The sequence below is a fragment of the Pseudonaja textilis genome, chromosome 2, assembly GCF_049901715.1.
Source record: "Pseudonaja textilis isolate UNSWEBS1 chromosome 2, rPseTex1.2, whole genome shotgun sequence".
NCBI classification, from domain to species: domain Eukaryota; kingdom Metazoa; phylum Chordata; class Lepidosauria; order Squamata; family Elapidae; genus Pseudonaja; species Pseudonaja textilis.
The window spans coordinates 224,239,756-224,256,625 of NC_141991.1; the positions used below are offsets into that span (position 1 = coordinate 224,239,756).

The 16,870-nt window shown below is 38.6% G+C and overlaps 1 protein-coding gene and 1 long non-coding RNA gene across 4 annotated transcripts; one reads left to right on the top strand and one right to left on the bottom strand.

The window, feature by feature from the left end:
- Positions 1 to 2,399: 2,399 nt before the first annotated feature.
- Positions 2,400 to 5,641, bottom strand: LOC148127389 (uncharacterized). Its single transcript, XR_015742292.1, has 4 exons — positions 5,512 to 5,641; positions 3,975 to 4,112; positions 2,840 to 2,952; positions 2,400 to 2,533 (listed from the first exon to the last, which is right to left on the bottom strand). It is a non-coding gene; the product is annotated as an uncharacterized LOC148127389 (long non-coding RNA).
- A 3,425-nt stretch (positions 5,642 to 9,066) lies between these two features.
- BTF3 (basic transcription factor 3) lies at positions 9,067 to 16,868 on the top strand. Of its 3 annotated transcripts, none has more exons than XM_026718118.2 (6): positions 9,067 to 9,177; positions 9,568 to 9,636; positions 13,942 to 14,055; positions 14,201 to 14,402; positions 15,689 to 15,745; positions 16,595 to 16,868. In XM_026718118.2, exons 2-6 carry the CDS (start codon positions 9,568 to 9,570, stop codon positions 16,639 to 16,641), a joined length of 489 nt encoding a protein of 162 aa, XP_026573903.1. In that variant the 5' UTR covers positions 9,067 to 9,177; the 3' UTR covers positions 16,642 to 16,868. The 3 variants fall into 3 exon arrangements, with proteins under 3 accessions (XP_026573903.1, XP_087783270.1, XP_087783269.1); XM_087927143.1 differs by lacking the exon at positions 9,067 to 9,177 and adding an exon at positions 9,359 to 9,429; XM_087927144.1 differs by lacking the exon at positions 9,568 to 9,636.
- Positions 16,869 to 16,870: the final 2 nt, after the last annotated feature.

The following is a 16,870-nucleotide window of genomic DNA, read 5'->3' on the forward strand; positions in this document are numbered from 1 at the left end:
TGAAAGTGATTTAGGGCTTTGATGACAAGATAGCACAAATTAACAGTATTATGAAAGAACTTTAGAGAGGTTACATATAATTATACCTTTAATTGTTGTGAATTATCATTATTCAACTCAGTCTGGAACTGGTAAAAATTTAACAGTTTGTGCTAACCAAGGACCTAAGAGCTGTTAAGGTAGCATCTGAGTATATAGGCAAAGCTTCTAATGTATGATTTTAATAACTTTATCATGATGTTGTAGATGAGATTTTGGTACAGCTACTAATAAGGTGATCTACTGTTTCATTTTTCTCATTGCGTAAGTGTCATTTGCTGTTGTTACTGATATGTTGAATTTTTGCTTCCATGGAATTGGTCTACAAGACTTGTTCTTGGGCAGCCAAAATGAAGCATTCAGTTTCTTTCTTCAAGAGCTCAATTCAGGGCAATAATAAGAGGCACAATGATATCATACACCATTAAAAGAAATAAAGAAAAATATGCCCAACAAAATAAATTAGAACAAAGAATCAAGGAATTAGAAACTCAGCTACAAAACATCCCAAAAGATTGTAAATTGAAAAATCAGATGATAATAACTAAACATAAATTTAATCGAACAAGAGGGAATGGTTTCAAAGTTGAATATAGCTAGACAGATATTCTTTGAACAGGCCAATAAACGAAGAAGGTGATTGGCCTACAAACTTAAAAAAACAAAAAAGATTGATCTACCAACTAATAGATGAAAATGGGGATGCCCAACAAGGAGTAGAACAGAAAAAAGAAATTGCATATACATTTTTTGAAGATCTTTATAAAAAGAAGGAGGTAAACGAGGATATGATAAGAAACTATTTGGCTATTACTAAAGATAAAATAATCAAGGAGATGAAGGAAATGTTAATTAGAGACATTACGTGGCCCGAGTTAAAAACAGCAATAGAAAACCAAAAGAACGAAAAAACCCCAGGACCTGATGGGATACCAGGGGAACTTTATAAGAAAATAGGAGAACAAATAGGACCTCTCATGATGGAAGTATATAATGAGGTCTTACTTGCAGCAAGAATGCCGGATTCATGGAAGGAGACACTGATATCGCTGATCCTGAAAGAAGACTCAGACTTACGACTTATACAAAATTATAGACCAATTTCCCTGTTAAATACTGATTATAAAATATTTACCACAATTATAGCAAATAGATTTTAAAAAATTGAATGAATATATACATAAAGATCAAAACAGATTCCTTCCCAATAGACAAATTAGGAATAATTTAAGAATAGTACTTAATGTTTTGGAATATTACGAAGCCCACCCGGAAAAACAAATAGCTCTTGTATTCTTGGATGCACAGAAGGCCTTTGACAACATAAATTGGCAATTCCTAATTCAACAAATTTACAATATGAATTTAGGCACTAAATTTGAAAACATTGTGACTACAATTTATGATTCACAAAAGGCAAATATTATAATTAATGGAGAGTACACGCGCTCAATAAAAATAGAGAAAGGAGTTAGGCAGGGATGTCCATTATCTCCCTTGCTCTTCATATTATCTTTGGAAACATTGCTTACACGAATTAGACAGAACCCAGGAATAAAAGGACTAAAAATTAAGAAAGAATATAAACTCCAGTCATTTGCGGATGATATGGTTTTTTTCATAGAGGAACCAATTGAAACAGGTCAAGAACTATTGAAAGAGTTAGATCAATTTGGGGAAGTTGCAGGACTTAAAATCAATAGGAAAAAAATGAAATTAATAACTAAAAATTTAACAGAAAAACAGAAATTAAAATTTGAAAGGATAATAGGATTACAAATAGTAAAAAAAGTTAAATACTTAGGCATTTGGTTGACGACTCAATGCAAAACCCTAATGGAAAATAATTATAATAAACTACTACAGCAAGTCAAAAAAGATTTAGAGATATGGGTCAAATTGCAAATCTCTTTACTAGGGAGGATTGCCATTATAAAAATGAGCATTCTGCCCAAATTTATTTACTTATTCCAAACAATACCAATAAAAAAAACATAAACATTACTTTGGGGAACTTAACAAGATAATCACCAAATTCATTTGGCAAGGAAAAAAACCGAGGATAAACCTAAAGGCAATGCAAGATATGAAGAGCAGGGGAGGTGTGGCACTCCCAAATTGGGAAATATACTATAGTGCAGCCTCCTTACTTTGGTTGAAAGAGTGGGTAAACCTATCAAACAAAAGAATCTTATTTCTAGAAAGCCACGACTTACAGAGGGGGTGGCATGCATTTTTATGGGACAGTGGAAAAATCAAACAGAACTATTTCCACAGACATATAATTAGAGATTCCTTATTGGCTAATTGGAATTAAAAAAAACTTTCTTTAAAAATCCCAATCTGAATCTCAACGATGGAGGCGATGATACATCCAAATAATCTAGATCTTAACAAAATGATAAAATACAAAGACCTTCTTGATGCGCAAGGAACTTTAAAATCATGGCAAGATCTCCAAGAACAAGGGCTACAAGTAGACCGGTGGGCTTACCTGCAAATTTAAAATAGATATAGTCAGGATAAGAAAAATTTTGGAATTTATGCTAAGTCACAACAATTAGATAAAATCCTATTAGGCCCAGATAAAAAAATATAACTAAATTTTATAATTATTTATTAGAGATAGAATTAGAAGAGGAAGTAGTCAAAGGCAACATGATAGCTTGGAGTAGAAACATAGGACGTAGCATTACATTATTAGAATGGGAAAAGGTCTGGACAAGAAACAATAAAATCACAAAAGCAGCAACATATAAAGAAAATGCCTATAAAATGTTTTATAGATGGTATCTCTCACCCTCGAGAATAGCGAAGATGTCTCTTAACGTGGATCCGAATTTCTGGAAATGTAAAAAAGAAACACGGAACATTCTTTCACATGTGGTGGTCCTGCATTGAAGCCCAAAGATACTGGCACAGAATAAAAAAATCGTTAGAGGAAATAACAGCGGAGCAAATTGAATTAAAACCAGAATTCTTCTTACTGGGGATATGTAATAGACAAATTTCTAAAAAAGTCAAATATATAATACTGCACATTCTTACTGCAGCCAGAATAACCTTTGCACAGTGTTGGAAACAAGCAGATATTCCAACTGAGGAAATGGTCATTCAGAAAATAACAGCTTGTGCAGAGATGGATAAATTAACCTTAGCACTTAAGGAAAAAGAAACATCAGAATATTATAAAAGCTGGGAATGCTGGTATGACTGGATAGAACAAAAATAGAAAATATATTAGTAAACACCGTAAAATGTAAAAGAGGTAGTAATTATATACTTGCAATAAGATGTATTTGTAAATATGTCACCAATATTGATAACAAACAAGGAACCATAGACTGTTGAGAATAGAACTGCTAGTTTTTTAAAATCTTTTTTTCTTTTTGTGTGTTGTATATGTGTTTTTTTGACATTTTAGTTGTATAATTAATAAAGTTTTTTTTTAAAAAAATAGTTCAATTCAGTTTTTGTTTTTATAGTCTTAAATAATCTTATGTAGAGCAAATGGGAAATTTTCAACCCTTTTTAGCCAATTCATAGCCACAGTTTGTTTTGATTAAAATGCTGTTAGTAATCCCATCAAAAGTACATATAACAGAGGTGACAATGAATTGCCTTGGAAGATTCCTTGTTTGATTATTATTAGTGTATGTTACATTGGCCAGACTATGGAATCACACAAATAGTAGTTTAGCTGCTTGTTTACCAGCTCTGTCAGGTACCCACTTGCACGCTTCCCATCACACAAGGCGAGCTAGTTTCACCAGAAAGACAGACAAGTGGCTCTTCCTGCAGTATCATCCTAGGCTCCCTCCCTCCCCAGAGCAGCCTCACAAACAAGCACAATACCCGGGATGGTTCAGAAGGCAGGAATCTGACTGTCTGCAGAGTACCAGCTCATCTCCCACTAAACCAATTCATCTACTCACATGGAATATGCTTTTGAACTGTAACGTGGACAGAAGCTGAGGTGAAAGATGGGAGCTCACCCTGACACACAGCACTGGGACCCAAACTGCTGGAGCAGAAATAATCTTGAACATCATTAAGCCATTGAGCCTCTATTGCTGTGAAGAATATCAGAAACTACTTTGTATTTTTTTTCTTACTTTTCCGTTTTTAAAAAAAACCTTTTTTCTTTCACTTCTTGCTTTCTTTTTGCTGTTTCCTTTTCTTTTTTCCTTAATTTTATATTAGTTTGCATTAGTTTTCTTTTTAAAGACTTCAATAAAAACCATATTTTAAAAAGGAATTGTAATGATGATTTGATGACGATAATGAAAAATATTCTTCAGGATATTTGCAAGTGTGGAAACAGAGATTTTCATTATTTATCCTTAAATGTGAACTCTAGGCAGCTCCTTTCAGATAGGATCACCTTTAGGATTCTAGTAGTCTACCATAAACTTATTACCTTGCTGGCTATTCGGGGGTCCAGAAATACATTTACCTGAAATAAATATTCTGCCTCAATTTCAGAGACAGAATTCTGTCTTAGCTGTAGAAAATCAAAAGCCTATCCATTGTGAAGATGAGAAGCTATTTACTGTGTTGCAAGAAATTTTTACCCTAATCCCAATTTAAACCAATAAAGCCAAACAGTGAAACAACAATGCTTTGAAGTTTTATTGATTTGTGACCATAGTGTGTTCTTAAGACAAAATTTATATGTAAAGAAGCATTTTTATGAAACTATTTATGTACATCATCTTTCTGCTTACCTTATTAGGAACCACCCATAATTATTGGTATGCGTTTGCTTCTATCTCAGTAACTTATTTTAAAAACAAGGAGAAGTGTTTTTAATTTGTATATGGCCTGTGCTTCACATCACTTATTTTCTTTCCAGCAAGTGCTGTGCTTTGGATACCTTTACTACGTGACAATTACTTCTAGCTTATTCAATTGAACACCTTAAATGTGGCTTTGGTTATGGTTGCTAATGCTTTCTGGTATAGAGGTCTGCAATGTTCATTCCCGTTGAAATTATCCTCCTTCTATCTTCTGGGTTTTATCTTTTCCTGTGAGGAAATGGATAGGGTGGTCTATTTCAAAAGGTCTATTTCTTATTACTTGCTTTTATGCATCAAGACTTTTTTTTTGGGGGGGGGGGCAAATTATTTATTAAAAGTATTTTTTTTTACTAAGTGTGACTTTTATATCATTGAAACTTACAACTCACTCTATTTCTATACTGTCTCAGTCTCACCCTGCCTATGGAAATCCACTTTGGTTAATCCTGGTTAATTCCCCTGGCTGTCATCAGCTTGCGGCATTTTGGTGCCAGCCTTATATTTATTTAAATTAATTGTTACTCTTGCTGGACTCTTGTTCATTCGCTTTGCTGGCCTGAAAAGTTAGTGTGATTCTGATTTTGCAGTCACTGATATTTATGCTACTGATAGTTTAGAATGGTTACAAGGCTCTTCAGTTGGATAGTGCTGAATGATTGGACTGCAATATTACCATCAAAACAACAACACACCCCTTTTCAGCATCCAGCATGGCCCTTTGCAAAAGCCTCATTTCCATCTAAGTCAACATCTGAGGAAAAAAAATTCTCAGTCCTCAGTTCTCCAGCTGTCACTCCTCTTCTGCAAAAAAAATGAAAAGAAAATCAGAGTTACACTTTAACTACTTCACCCACTGGAACATCTCGACTCAGAATTTATACTTGTGTTAAGGCAGCTACTGTGACTTATTCAGGAAATCATGATTCAAGCAAATCATGGAGTAACATAATGCATTTGTTCAATCAGCCATATTTGCTATCTTTCCCTCTGTCTCTCGCACTCAAATACACTGTACCCCCAGTGTGGGCACGCAAAGTTCCAGAATGTATTAATTGCTCCTCTCTCAGTGCATCAGATCAAAAATGTTCCTTCTATTTGCCACTTCAGTTTAGCTTTAAGTACTCATCCCTATTTAAATTGCATTCCTTCCATCTCAATTGGTATTTCAATGGGCTTGGAAAAAGCAAGGCTGAGGCACAGCTAGGCTGTGACGCCATGTCATTTAAGTGCTGGATAGACAACGTGCTTAGTGTAGGTCAGCTGGAAGGAAATGACAGTGATTTTAGCCTTTGGGCATCCATTTCAGAATGGAGGAAATTGAAATCCTGCTAGTGGAAATAACTTGAGAGTTACTAAGGTAGTATTTCTAGGCATAGTCATAACATTGACTGACCAACTGCATTGCTGGGCTGCACTATCTGGATTGTAAAAATCCAAACAGCCACTAGATGTTAGCAAAGAAAGATGGAAAATTCTAATATTTTGCTGCCAACTTGTGGCTGTTTAGCAGCTTAGTCATAGGATGCCCCAGAAAGGTGCAGATAGCATGAAACTTCACAATAGACTCTAAAAGTCAGGGCTTTTCCCTACCTTTCAGCAGTTTCCTGATTTTCTTTCACACACAGATTGAAATTGCACTCCATGCTGAAAGGCAACAATTCAGTTGCCTTCTCTCATTGGTTCTTTTATTCAGAATATTCCTGTGATTTTGATTACAAAAGGATTACAAATAACTTAAAAGGGGCTCACAAATTCTGTAATCAGGCTTGCAAAAGGGGAACCCTGTCAAAATTTGCTAAGGGCTTTGTACCCCAGCTTACCTCCGGAAGCCCACAATTGGTTACTGAAGTCTGAGAAATTTGTGATACACAAATTAGATTTTTCAAAGTAAGTACAGCAAGTGGCATGCTGAACTAGTGAAATTATTGTTTCTGTATTGGATGCTGGTGAATGGGAGTATAGGTATTTGTATCTACAGTGGTGCCAAACATGATTAATGGCATCAAGATGCAAAGCCTGCCCTGCCATACTTGTATTAATGATGTCACACTTAAATATGGAAGGAACAGACTATGCATTGCAACATACATTTTGTTACTTTCTACTCTTGTAGATACCTTCTGGGGGATCAAATGTTATTGCATCTTCAATTTTTTAGTTTTCTTCTTGTTTGGGTTTTTTGTTTACTTTCCCCCCCAGTTTTTATTTTTTATTTACTTTTGTTTGTGTTATTATAAAATACCTTGTACTTCTGATTTTTTTTCCAAAATTCCCACTGATTTCCCCCAAAGTAAAATATGTCTGCAGATATAGGCAGTTGTCCTGAGAAATAAAATGTTTATGTTGGCCTGGGGCCCCACTGGGGGATCAGCATGATGGAACTGGTTGATCCAGTAACAAGACATCCCACCGCTCCACATTCTGCCCACTTTCCCCATGCGCCCTTAGATCTTAATCTTTGGTTTTATTTATGTTGTAATAATGTAGATATATTTTTGATTATTGTAAGCCACGCAGTTATCTTATGGTAAGACAGGCAGTCAATACATTTTATAAATGACAACACATAAAATATGGCAATATGGTAACAACATCACAAATGTTCCATTACTTACTTTATGAAAAGAAACTACTCATCATGTGATAGGGTTTTTTTGGCTCAGATGTACAAAGAACTTGACTGACCTAAAGTATTATATACCTAGAATGGAACAAAAGGGACCCCACCTATTATTCCAATCAGACTTTGGATCAGTATACAGAACAATGTTGAAAAAACTAACTTTAAGATGTGTGAACTGACACATAGCATGCTGGCTGGAGAATTCTGGAAATTGAAGTCCACCCATTTAGTTACCAAGTTGAAAAAACATTAGTAGACATTAGACTCAAGAACAGTTCCCCCCCACAAAAGCCATCACTCTGCTAAACAAATAATTCCCTCAACACTGTTCAGCTATTTACAAAGTCTGCACTACTATTACTGTTAATCTTCTCATCACTCCTTATCACCCATCCTCTCCCACTTGTGATTGTAACTTTGTCGCTTGTATCCTTACAATTTATATTGACTGTTTCCTAGTATGATTTGATTGCTTATTGTACCCTATGACTATTATTAAGTGTTGTACCTGATGATTCTCGGCTCTTGATGAATATATATTTTCTTTTATGCATACTGAGAGCATTTACACCAAGACAAATTCCTTGTGCATCCCAATCACACTTGGCCAATAAAGAATTCTATTTTATTCTATTAGTATATAGAGTGACTGCAAAAACTGATTATTTTCCATCTCACTCCACACAAACCTGTTTATTTCCTTCCTAGTTTTTCAGCAAGTGCAGGATCTGTTAGGAATATAAGCCACCTAACAGGTATTTGGGTTAGAAATATATAAACCAGGATAAACATTTTAAAACTGTAACTTTAAGAAACTGCAAAACTGTAATTGGGTGTGTTTTCTCAAACAGCCATAAGAGGGAGCCAGAAACCTGGGTTGTTCAGTCTGAGTTGCAGAAGAGAGTCTGAGTGATTATCCCTGTTTCCTTCTGTTGTAAAATATTGCCTTTGCTCCATTTCTTCTAATTGACTGATATTACTGGATTTAATGTAAGTCTGATACTGAACTGTTTTTGACACTGGAATTTGATATTTGGATTATCCCTGGATTGAAAACTGACTGATTTAACTTTGAATGACTTTGGATTGCTTATTTTGGACTTTGCTTAAATCTTTCTGGAAGGAAAAACCCACATTTACTGTACAGTGTATCTGTGTACTGTGTGTGTATTATTCAAACACTTCTCTCAAATACGTCTCCCTGTATGCGCTCATTCTCCTAACGGAATTACCTCAACAGGATCTACTCTTTTTTTCGTTCAGCCAAATCTCTAAGGAACTAGTCTCTTGATTTTTAGCCAGGTGGCTTAACCACTAGACCGAACTGGCTCTTACTCTGCAAGACGCTTATACCTCGGATCGAAACGAGACCCACCTAACAGGATCAGCAACTGGAATTATCGTTCCACCTGCAAGCACCCTATAATTCCCAGCCCACTGGCGGAAACGTCATGGGAGAGAAGACTGGGCTACAGTCTCCAACTCCGCCAGCGTCCAGCGCTGAACTGCAATGGGAGCTGCGAAAAGCATGGGGGCAAAAATTGAGTTAGTACGCATGCGCAGAGTCCGGGTTGCCTCACAGCGTCGCCTCTGCCTGTTTTTTTCCTTTCCGGCGGCCATCTTGGTTCCCTCCGCGTGCGGCTCTCAGGGTCGGCGCTTCCCTCCTGCGGCTTTTCCTGCTCGCTTGCCGGGACCCGCCCGTTTCGTCCCGCAAAGGTACGGCAAGATCGCCCCCCCAGGAGAAAAGTGGGAGGGAGACAGAAAAAACAGTCGCAGGTGGCAGTCGAGATCCGTTTCTGGGACAGCCCTGGTGGGCCTCTCTTGAGTCGGGAAGACGCCCGGGGCCTTGAGCGCGTAGTGAATCCCGGTGCAGCCTCCGGAAGTGGCCGCCTGATTTCGGTCGCTCCACAGCCGTCGGCACTTGGGGGAGCGGACGTTGCCTTCTCTCATGAGGAAGGACAGTTGCTCGTAGGCTGAGCCGAGCAAGGCCGGGGCGTGGAGGGCGGAGATCCTTTGAGGGTCCCTTTTAATCCCGCCGGCCCCGAAGCGGTGCGGCTCTACTCGTTTTAACCCTCCCGTTTGCTTTTTTTTGTGTGTGTGCCTTAGATGAAAGAAACGATCATGAATCAGGAGAAATTAGCTAAACTGCAGGCCCAAGTGCGCATCGGTGGGAAGGTAAGACGGGCTGCTTCCCATTTCTCGTCCCTCTTTAACCTCGCACGAAATTAGGATCTTAACCGTAGCCATTTTGGGGGGGTCGGGGGTGGGGGTGGGGGGCTTGCGGTGGCTTAGCCCCCCAAAAGGCCTCGCCTAACTTTCATCTGGCTTTCATGGATTAATTCTTTTTTTTCCTTTCATGGTTCGTTTGAGGCGTGACTTTGTAACTGGTTTGGAGGGGCGAGCTGCGAGATGAACCTCGCCTGGGGGGGGTCTAGTGTTACGCAGATCTGTTAGAAAAGCATTTCGTGAAAGTTATTCACAGAAAGTGTATCTTTTTTTTTATTAGAAAAACTTTATTAAACGTTAAAAAAATACGTGTTTTTAGATAGGCCTCATTTTTATGTGATGACATTGTTAGGTAGGTGAACAAGTAAATCGTAGCTGGTTGATAAGTTTTCTAAAATCATGAACGGTCTGGCTAAGTGAGGACAGATCTGGTTAATACTTGAGTGAAAGACAACCAGAAAAATAGCAAGAGTTGTAGGTTGGGCTATAAAATTAAAAAAAAAAAGACATCCCAGGAAGAACACAGGGTCCACCATTTTCACATTGTTGCTACTAAAACTGTAATTATAAGGAGCCATTTTTGAGGCGAGGTGTTTGAGGAGACTGTTTCTTAACTTGCATAGCAGTTAAATTCATTGGTAAAGAAAAAGAAACTAAGGCCATTTTGTTTTGGAGAAAAACTAGGTACATTTAGAAACAAATGTAATGTGCTTATGTCTTCATTGGTTTAATCAAACATTGAATTGAAAACTTCTAAAGAAAAGCCTTACATTCACCATACTGTACTTTGCATGTGGTTATATTTGAGTTGATGTTAGTGCTGCTAATGAAAAGGGATGTTTTCATGTTATAATAACCACAATTATTAGTATCTGAAAAATATACTTTTATTTCTGGCAATTTGTGAAAATAACCTGATAAAGATTATTTGCTAGCAATACATAATGTACTAAAGATATACCGCGTTTCTCATATAATAAGGCCGGGTCTTCTTTTTTTTTTTTTGAGCCCCCCCAAAATGGGTAGGCCGTCTTATTGGGGGTGACTGGGCGGGCGGGTGGCGATGGCTTGGATGTTGACCTCGGCGTTGGTGGGGCACTTCATATCAGGAGACCTTCCTCCACTGTTGCTTTCCCTTCTGTGGCCGCGTTTGGCGCAGCCACGCGGGGCTGGCCAGGGCTCTTCCCTGCAACTGGAGCCCGGGAGAGACACTTGGTTTCAGGTGCTCCTGTCACCGCCTTCCTGGGCCTTTTTCGAAGGCAAAGCCTATTCTTTTAAAAATGACGCCCTACTATGACAAAGCCTCCCCTGCCGGAGAGGGCAGACCAACCCCATGTGGAGAGGCGAATCTTCTGGGCCGCAGCGCAGGATTGGCCCATCCCGGGAGAAGTGCCCAGCCACCATCCCTGCCTGGCGCTGGGCAGAACTTCACCTGGGCGCCCAGCGCAGCTGATATGCGGGCCTTCCTGCCCAGCGGCGGAGCTCTGGCCAAGGCAGCGAGCCCCTCCCTGCCCATGCCGCGTCCGAGCTGAGCCCTGCTGAATGAGCGCTGATGCCTGTGCTGCTGCAGCATTTGGAGCATCGCCGTCATGTTTGTAGATGTACGGGGACGGGCTGGGTGAGGGGTGGAAAGGACGGGTGCCTTTGGGCTCTCTCCACCAGACCCACCAGCCAGGGAAGCAGCGCTGCCCTCGCCTCACCTCCCTATCTGTGGACGGGTGGGTCCTATCACTGCCTTGGGCGGCTTCTCCCGGTGGCCTCTTCAGGGTCGGCCTGGAGGGACTTGGGAAGCCAAGCTCTGGTCGGCCTGGCTCTTTCGCTTGGCAGGAGGGTGCACACCCACAGCTCACTTTCCCGGTTCTGCCCAGCCTGCTGAGCTCCGGCACGGCCTTGGGATGAGCGGAGGGCCCGGCAGGGAGGCACTTGCTGCCTTGGCCAGAGCTCCGCCGCCGGGTAGGAGGGCCCACCTGTTAGCTGTGCTGGGTACCCCAGGCAAAACTTCGTGCTCTGCCCGGCGCCAGGCAGGGATGGCGACTGGGCACTTCTCCCCGTGTGGGCCGATCCTGTGCTGCAGCCTTGGGAGATTTACCTCCCCATCTGGGGTTGGGCTGCCCTCTCGGGCAGGGGAGGCTTTGTCATAGTACAGTATCATTTTTAAAAGAATGGCCTTTGTCTTTGAACGATGCCCAGGAAGGCGGCGACAAGCTGAGTGTCTGCCGGGCTCCAGTTGCAGGGAGGAGCCCTGGCCGGCCCTGCATGGCTGCGCCAAATGCCGTGGCGATGCTCCAAACGCCGCAGCGGCACGGGGAGTAGGGAAAACAATGGTGACGGAAGGTCTCGATACGAAGTGCCTCACCAATGCTGAGGTCAACGCATGCAGCGCCATACCGGGGTGTGCAGCAAAAGTACTTGGCGACAGTAGGGAGGTTGGTGGCGAGGCATGGCTGCCCACGGGGTGCTCCTAATGGCAAGCCCCCGCCCTTCCCCGCCCCCATTTTACATGTTTTAAAATAGGCTTAATTTGGGGGGAGGGGCTTAATTTCATTTTATGCCTATAAAACATGCTGGGACATCCTATTGGGGGAGGCCGTATTGTTGGAGAAACACGGTATATTGAAACTAGTAAATTGAACAGAGTTAGGTGTAGTTAGTAGTCCAGTGGAAGTTCCTAAGATGCTAAGGCTTTAGGCTGAAAAGTCTAGAAACATCTTAGAAGAAGGCAGTAATGAATCACATACTGTTACCAAGAAAACTCTTTGGACATTTTTTGAGGACTTCAGGAGTTGGATTTTAGTTAACACAGACTTTATCTTTTTATGCTACCTGTTCCTAAAGTAAAGATTTAACAAATTCAGTAAGACTTTTTCCATCAGACAGATTGCCAAACCAATGGCATACCACCACTGCTCTGGAATATAGTCTTGTGGCTACTTATTTGGAAGAAAGCCTATAAATTAATTATATGGCTGTCTTGCATAGATACACATGGTATTCTGTTCAAAGATTAAACATGGTCTGTGTACAAAATGGTGTGTATTATACCTTTCTGATACCATCAGTATTAGATTCACTGTGCATAAGAAACCTATCTTTAATTAAGGGTGGAGTCTGGAATTTCAGGTCCCAGCAAGTTTACAGCTGGAACATGTAATTTTCATCGTATACACTAAATGGTATTAAGCATAAAGCAGTATAGTTTTTGCACTGGAAATGATGTCTTAGCCTATGAATTTAGTTGATTCAGTTGAATTAAACTCTTCATGTTTTCAGAGTAAGGTATAGTACTGAAGGTATTGGGTTCATACTCTTAGCTAGGAAGCTTATTGAGCAGCATTCCAATCTTTCAGTCCAGTCTATACCTCATGGGTCATTACTGTTCATAAAATTAGAAGAAAAATTGCTACTGTATATTTGTCACTTTATCCTGGTTGATTAATTGGCACCCATCATTTGTAAAACTTCAGAATTGCTTAATTAGAATTTTTTTTTCTGCATATACAAGTAGCTGTGCAGAAACAAAAATGTGAAAATCCATTTCCATGAAGAATAATGGATGTGATTCAAAAAAAGGACTGTCTTAAAACGTTGACTCACCATTCTGCAGTCATTAAACCCACTGACTTAAAATACAATTCCAATCTAGCAGGTTTTATATTTTTCCTTTTTTTGTTGTTTAGTCCTCATGGCCTCCTGACAGAATTTCACTCACAATTTTTTCCTTCAAAGAAAGAGAACCTGAACTTTGGAGGATGTTTTGTGGAAAGGGGCTTTTTTTGAGTTTGATTTATTATATATAATATATGTCACCTTCTAGTAATGAAAGACCGATGGGTGCAACAGTATCTGCTTTCATTTTCTTCACAGATGCTTTGTATGTTTGCCTATGAAAATTGAATTACTTAAAGAAAACAGGGTATAAACTGCCAAAAGTATTTAACAATGTTTCAAATCCTACTGTTTCTTCTGTTAGAAGTTATTGAGCTCTTTAGATATATCTGTGCTACTAATGTTCGTGTTAATTCTCTGAAAAATATGTTTTCAGCATTTGGAATATAAGTATAATGAATAATATGGATAAGTCTGTTTTCAGCTAATTTTATTGAATTTGCTTCATTCTTGTTTATCAGTGGAATTGCTTAGCTTTAGTGCTTAATGCATCCAGAGATAGAATTAGGCTGCCTGACATTTACATGCTATGCATAAGTGTTTAAAGACAACATTTTGAAGACTTTAAAATGTACTTTTTATCTGTAGGGTACTGCTCGTAGAAAGAAGAAGGTAGTTCACAGAACAGCTACAGCAGATGACAAGAAGCTTCAGTTTTCTTTAAAGAAATTGGGAGTAAATAACATATCTGGAATTGAAGAGGTAACAGCTTTTTCTTTCAGTGCTTATAAAGACTTGACAAAATGCTGCTTTTAAGAAAATAGAGTTAGTAGGAAATGGGGGAAATGGAGTGCATTCATATAAAAATGTATTGGTACAATTAATAGATATTTTTCATGTATTATAGGTCAACATGTTCACCAACCAAGGCACTGTAATTCACTTCAACAATCCTAAAGTTCAAGCCTCACTAGCTGCTAACACTTTTACAATCACAGGCCATGCTGAGACAAAACAGCTGACTGAAATGTTGCCTAGCATTTTAAATCAGCTTGGTGCTGATAGTCTGACAAGCCTGAGAAGACTGGCAGAAGCTCTACCAAAACAATGTAAGTAAAGACCCACTATAATTAAGAATGAATATTCTGGAAGCATTTCTATTAAGTACCTAGATCAGCTTGCAATCTTTATGAAAAAGATGCTAAATTTGGGTTTCCATGGGAATGCCTTCTTAATTAGAACTTAATTTATTGTTCCTTATTTTCATTTGATACCCAGATTGAAGAAGACATGATAAACAGGAGATCTTTTTGACAAACGAATAAAAGATCTATATTAAAAGTATATTCTGGATGCTGAGTTATGCAGAGAAGATTTGAGAAAAAGTTTTTGTATAATTACAGGCTGGGGCAACAAAGAGTTCACGATAGGTGTAGAGTTAGCGCTGCAGGGATTATAATAGCATAAGAAGAATTGATAAAAATCTGGTTTTTGGAGGAATTGTGCTTTTAAAAATAAAGTGGGTGCATTCATCTTAGTAGACAATAGGATTATTTTCTTGTTCCACTAAAAAAAAAGCCCTTTATTGTGACTTGAATGTAAATCAAAGCAGGAAGGCACAAATTTTGCCCACAAGTGTAACTGCATCTTCATGCTTGTAATAGAAAATAGGCAAAAAAATTTGCCTAGTAATTAGAAAAATGATTCAGTGTGTCATGCAAAAAAGTATTACCTGGAATTTTAGATAATTCAAATGTCTTTCATGTCCTCTTCCAAAGAGTAGAATTAGAAAAGAATGATGATAATTCTGTTCCTCTATTGACAAAGACATTTTTAATGACTTGAGAAAACTGCAAGTACATTTTTTCTTAGTTCCTGAACAAAAGAGGAATTTTAACATCTTCCCTTGACTAATTAGTATGATTAGCCAGATTTTCTGCATATGAAGAAACTGGTTGAAAATATCTGGTGTACTTTTTCAAGGCTAAAAAAAGATAGAAATTGGTTGAAAAATATTTCAAGTTATGATCTCAAATACAACATTGAAATCAGAAGTGCTTTTGATTTTACCTTGGGAGCAGTCAATATTTTTTCTAGCTTGAATAATGTTGGACTGATTCTTCCTTAGTTTATTACGTGCAATTTTGGACTCCTTGCCAAAAAGCAAACTATATGCGTGAGATCTTAACTATTTTGAAAAATGGCAGATAACAAAATTCTAGACATACTTTGGGTGGCCTATTCCTATATTAAATATATTACATTCACAAATGTGTCTTGTTTGGAAGTGCCATTGAATTCAGTAAGACTCATTCTGAGGCAAGTGAATAAGAGACATTGTGATGGAAACTTAAAACATTAGATGCTTCATCCATGTTTTAATATGTGATTTCAGCTGTGGATGGAAAAGCACCTCTTGCTACTGGAGAAGATGATGATGATGAAGTTCCAGGTAAAAATTGTTAGCCTCATTTATTTTTAAGGTCAGGATTTGAAAAGATTTGTGTTCTTACTACTTTATCTGGAAGTATTTTTCGCCCAATTTTTGTTATGTCCAGAAGAGTGGAATATGGATTAGACTTTTGGTGTATATAGGTAACCTTCATGTTACAACAGAAGTTGGGACTGGAATTTCCATTGCCAAATGATGCAGTTGTAAAGTGCAAAGTTACCCGTATGATACTTAGGTACAACAGTTCAGGCATCCCTGATTGCTGCTGTTAAATGTATTGCCCTGGGTTGTCAGGCAAGGACACATGATTACTTTTGTGATTTCCTTTCAGCTTCAAATACTGAATCTGAAACAAGTATTTAAACATTAGTACCTCACAGGAATAACTGATAAGTACAGTAGACATCAACGCAGTAATGTTCACAAGTGAACATTCGCTTGCTGGAACCTGAGAACGGTCACAGATGGTAGCCATATGATTGTGGAATTCTGTGTCACAATTGTGAATAGGCACTGAATGCTTGGCTGCAGTTGCATGACCATGGGGACATTCCAGCAGCTGCAACTCATGGACAGGCTTCTTGTTCAGTGTTGTTATAACTTTGAATGAATAGATGTAACTGAAGGACTGCAATTGATCAAAAATAGTTGCATTACAATGCATTGCTTCCCTCAAATCAGTTGTGTAAGTATATGAGGTAGAGATAGTTGTATAGTTATGCAGGAAGCTTTAATACTTAGTGCCCTCTGACAGATATACAATTCTAAAATGCTTTAGATGTTAGCATAAAGCACAGGACTTTTTCCACTGGGGAAAAAAAATCTCATTCCATTTTTTTTCCTTTGCAGATCTCGTGGAGAACTTTGATGAGGCTTCCAAAAATGAAGCAAATTGAATTGTCATGTTCAGTAAAACTTGAAAATTATGTGGAGCTGCTATTTTATATTGTGACTTTTATTCGTAATATTTTGTACTGATCTTAGTCTTAAGATCTGTAATATCTGGAAACTCAATTCAATGCAGCTCTCTTCAGTTGTTAATGCACAGTGCAAATGGGCTGGAAGTGCAAAAAATGGAAAAATACTAAGTCCAAAAGCTAATAAAGACTAAATTTTAGGCAAATA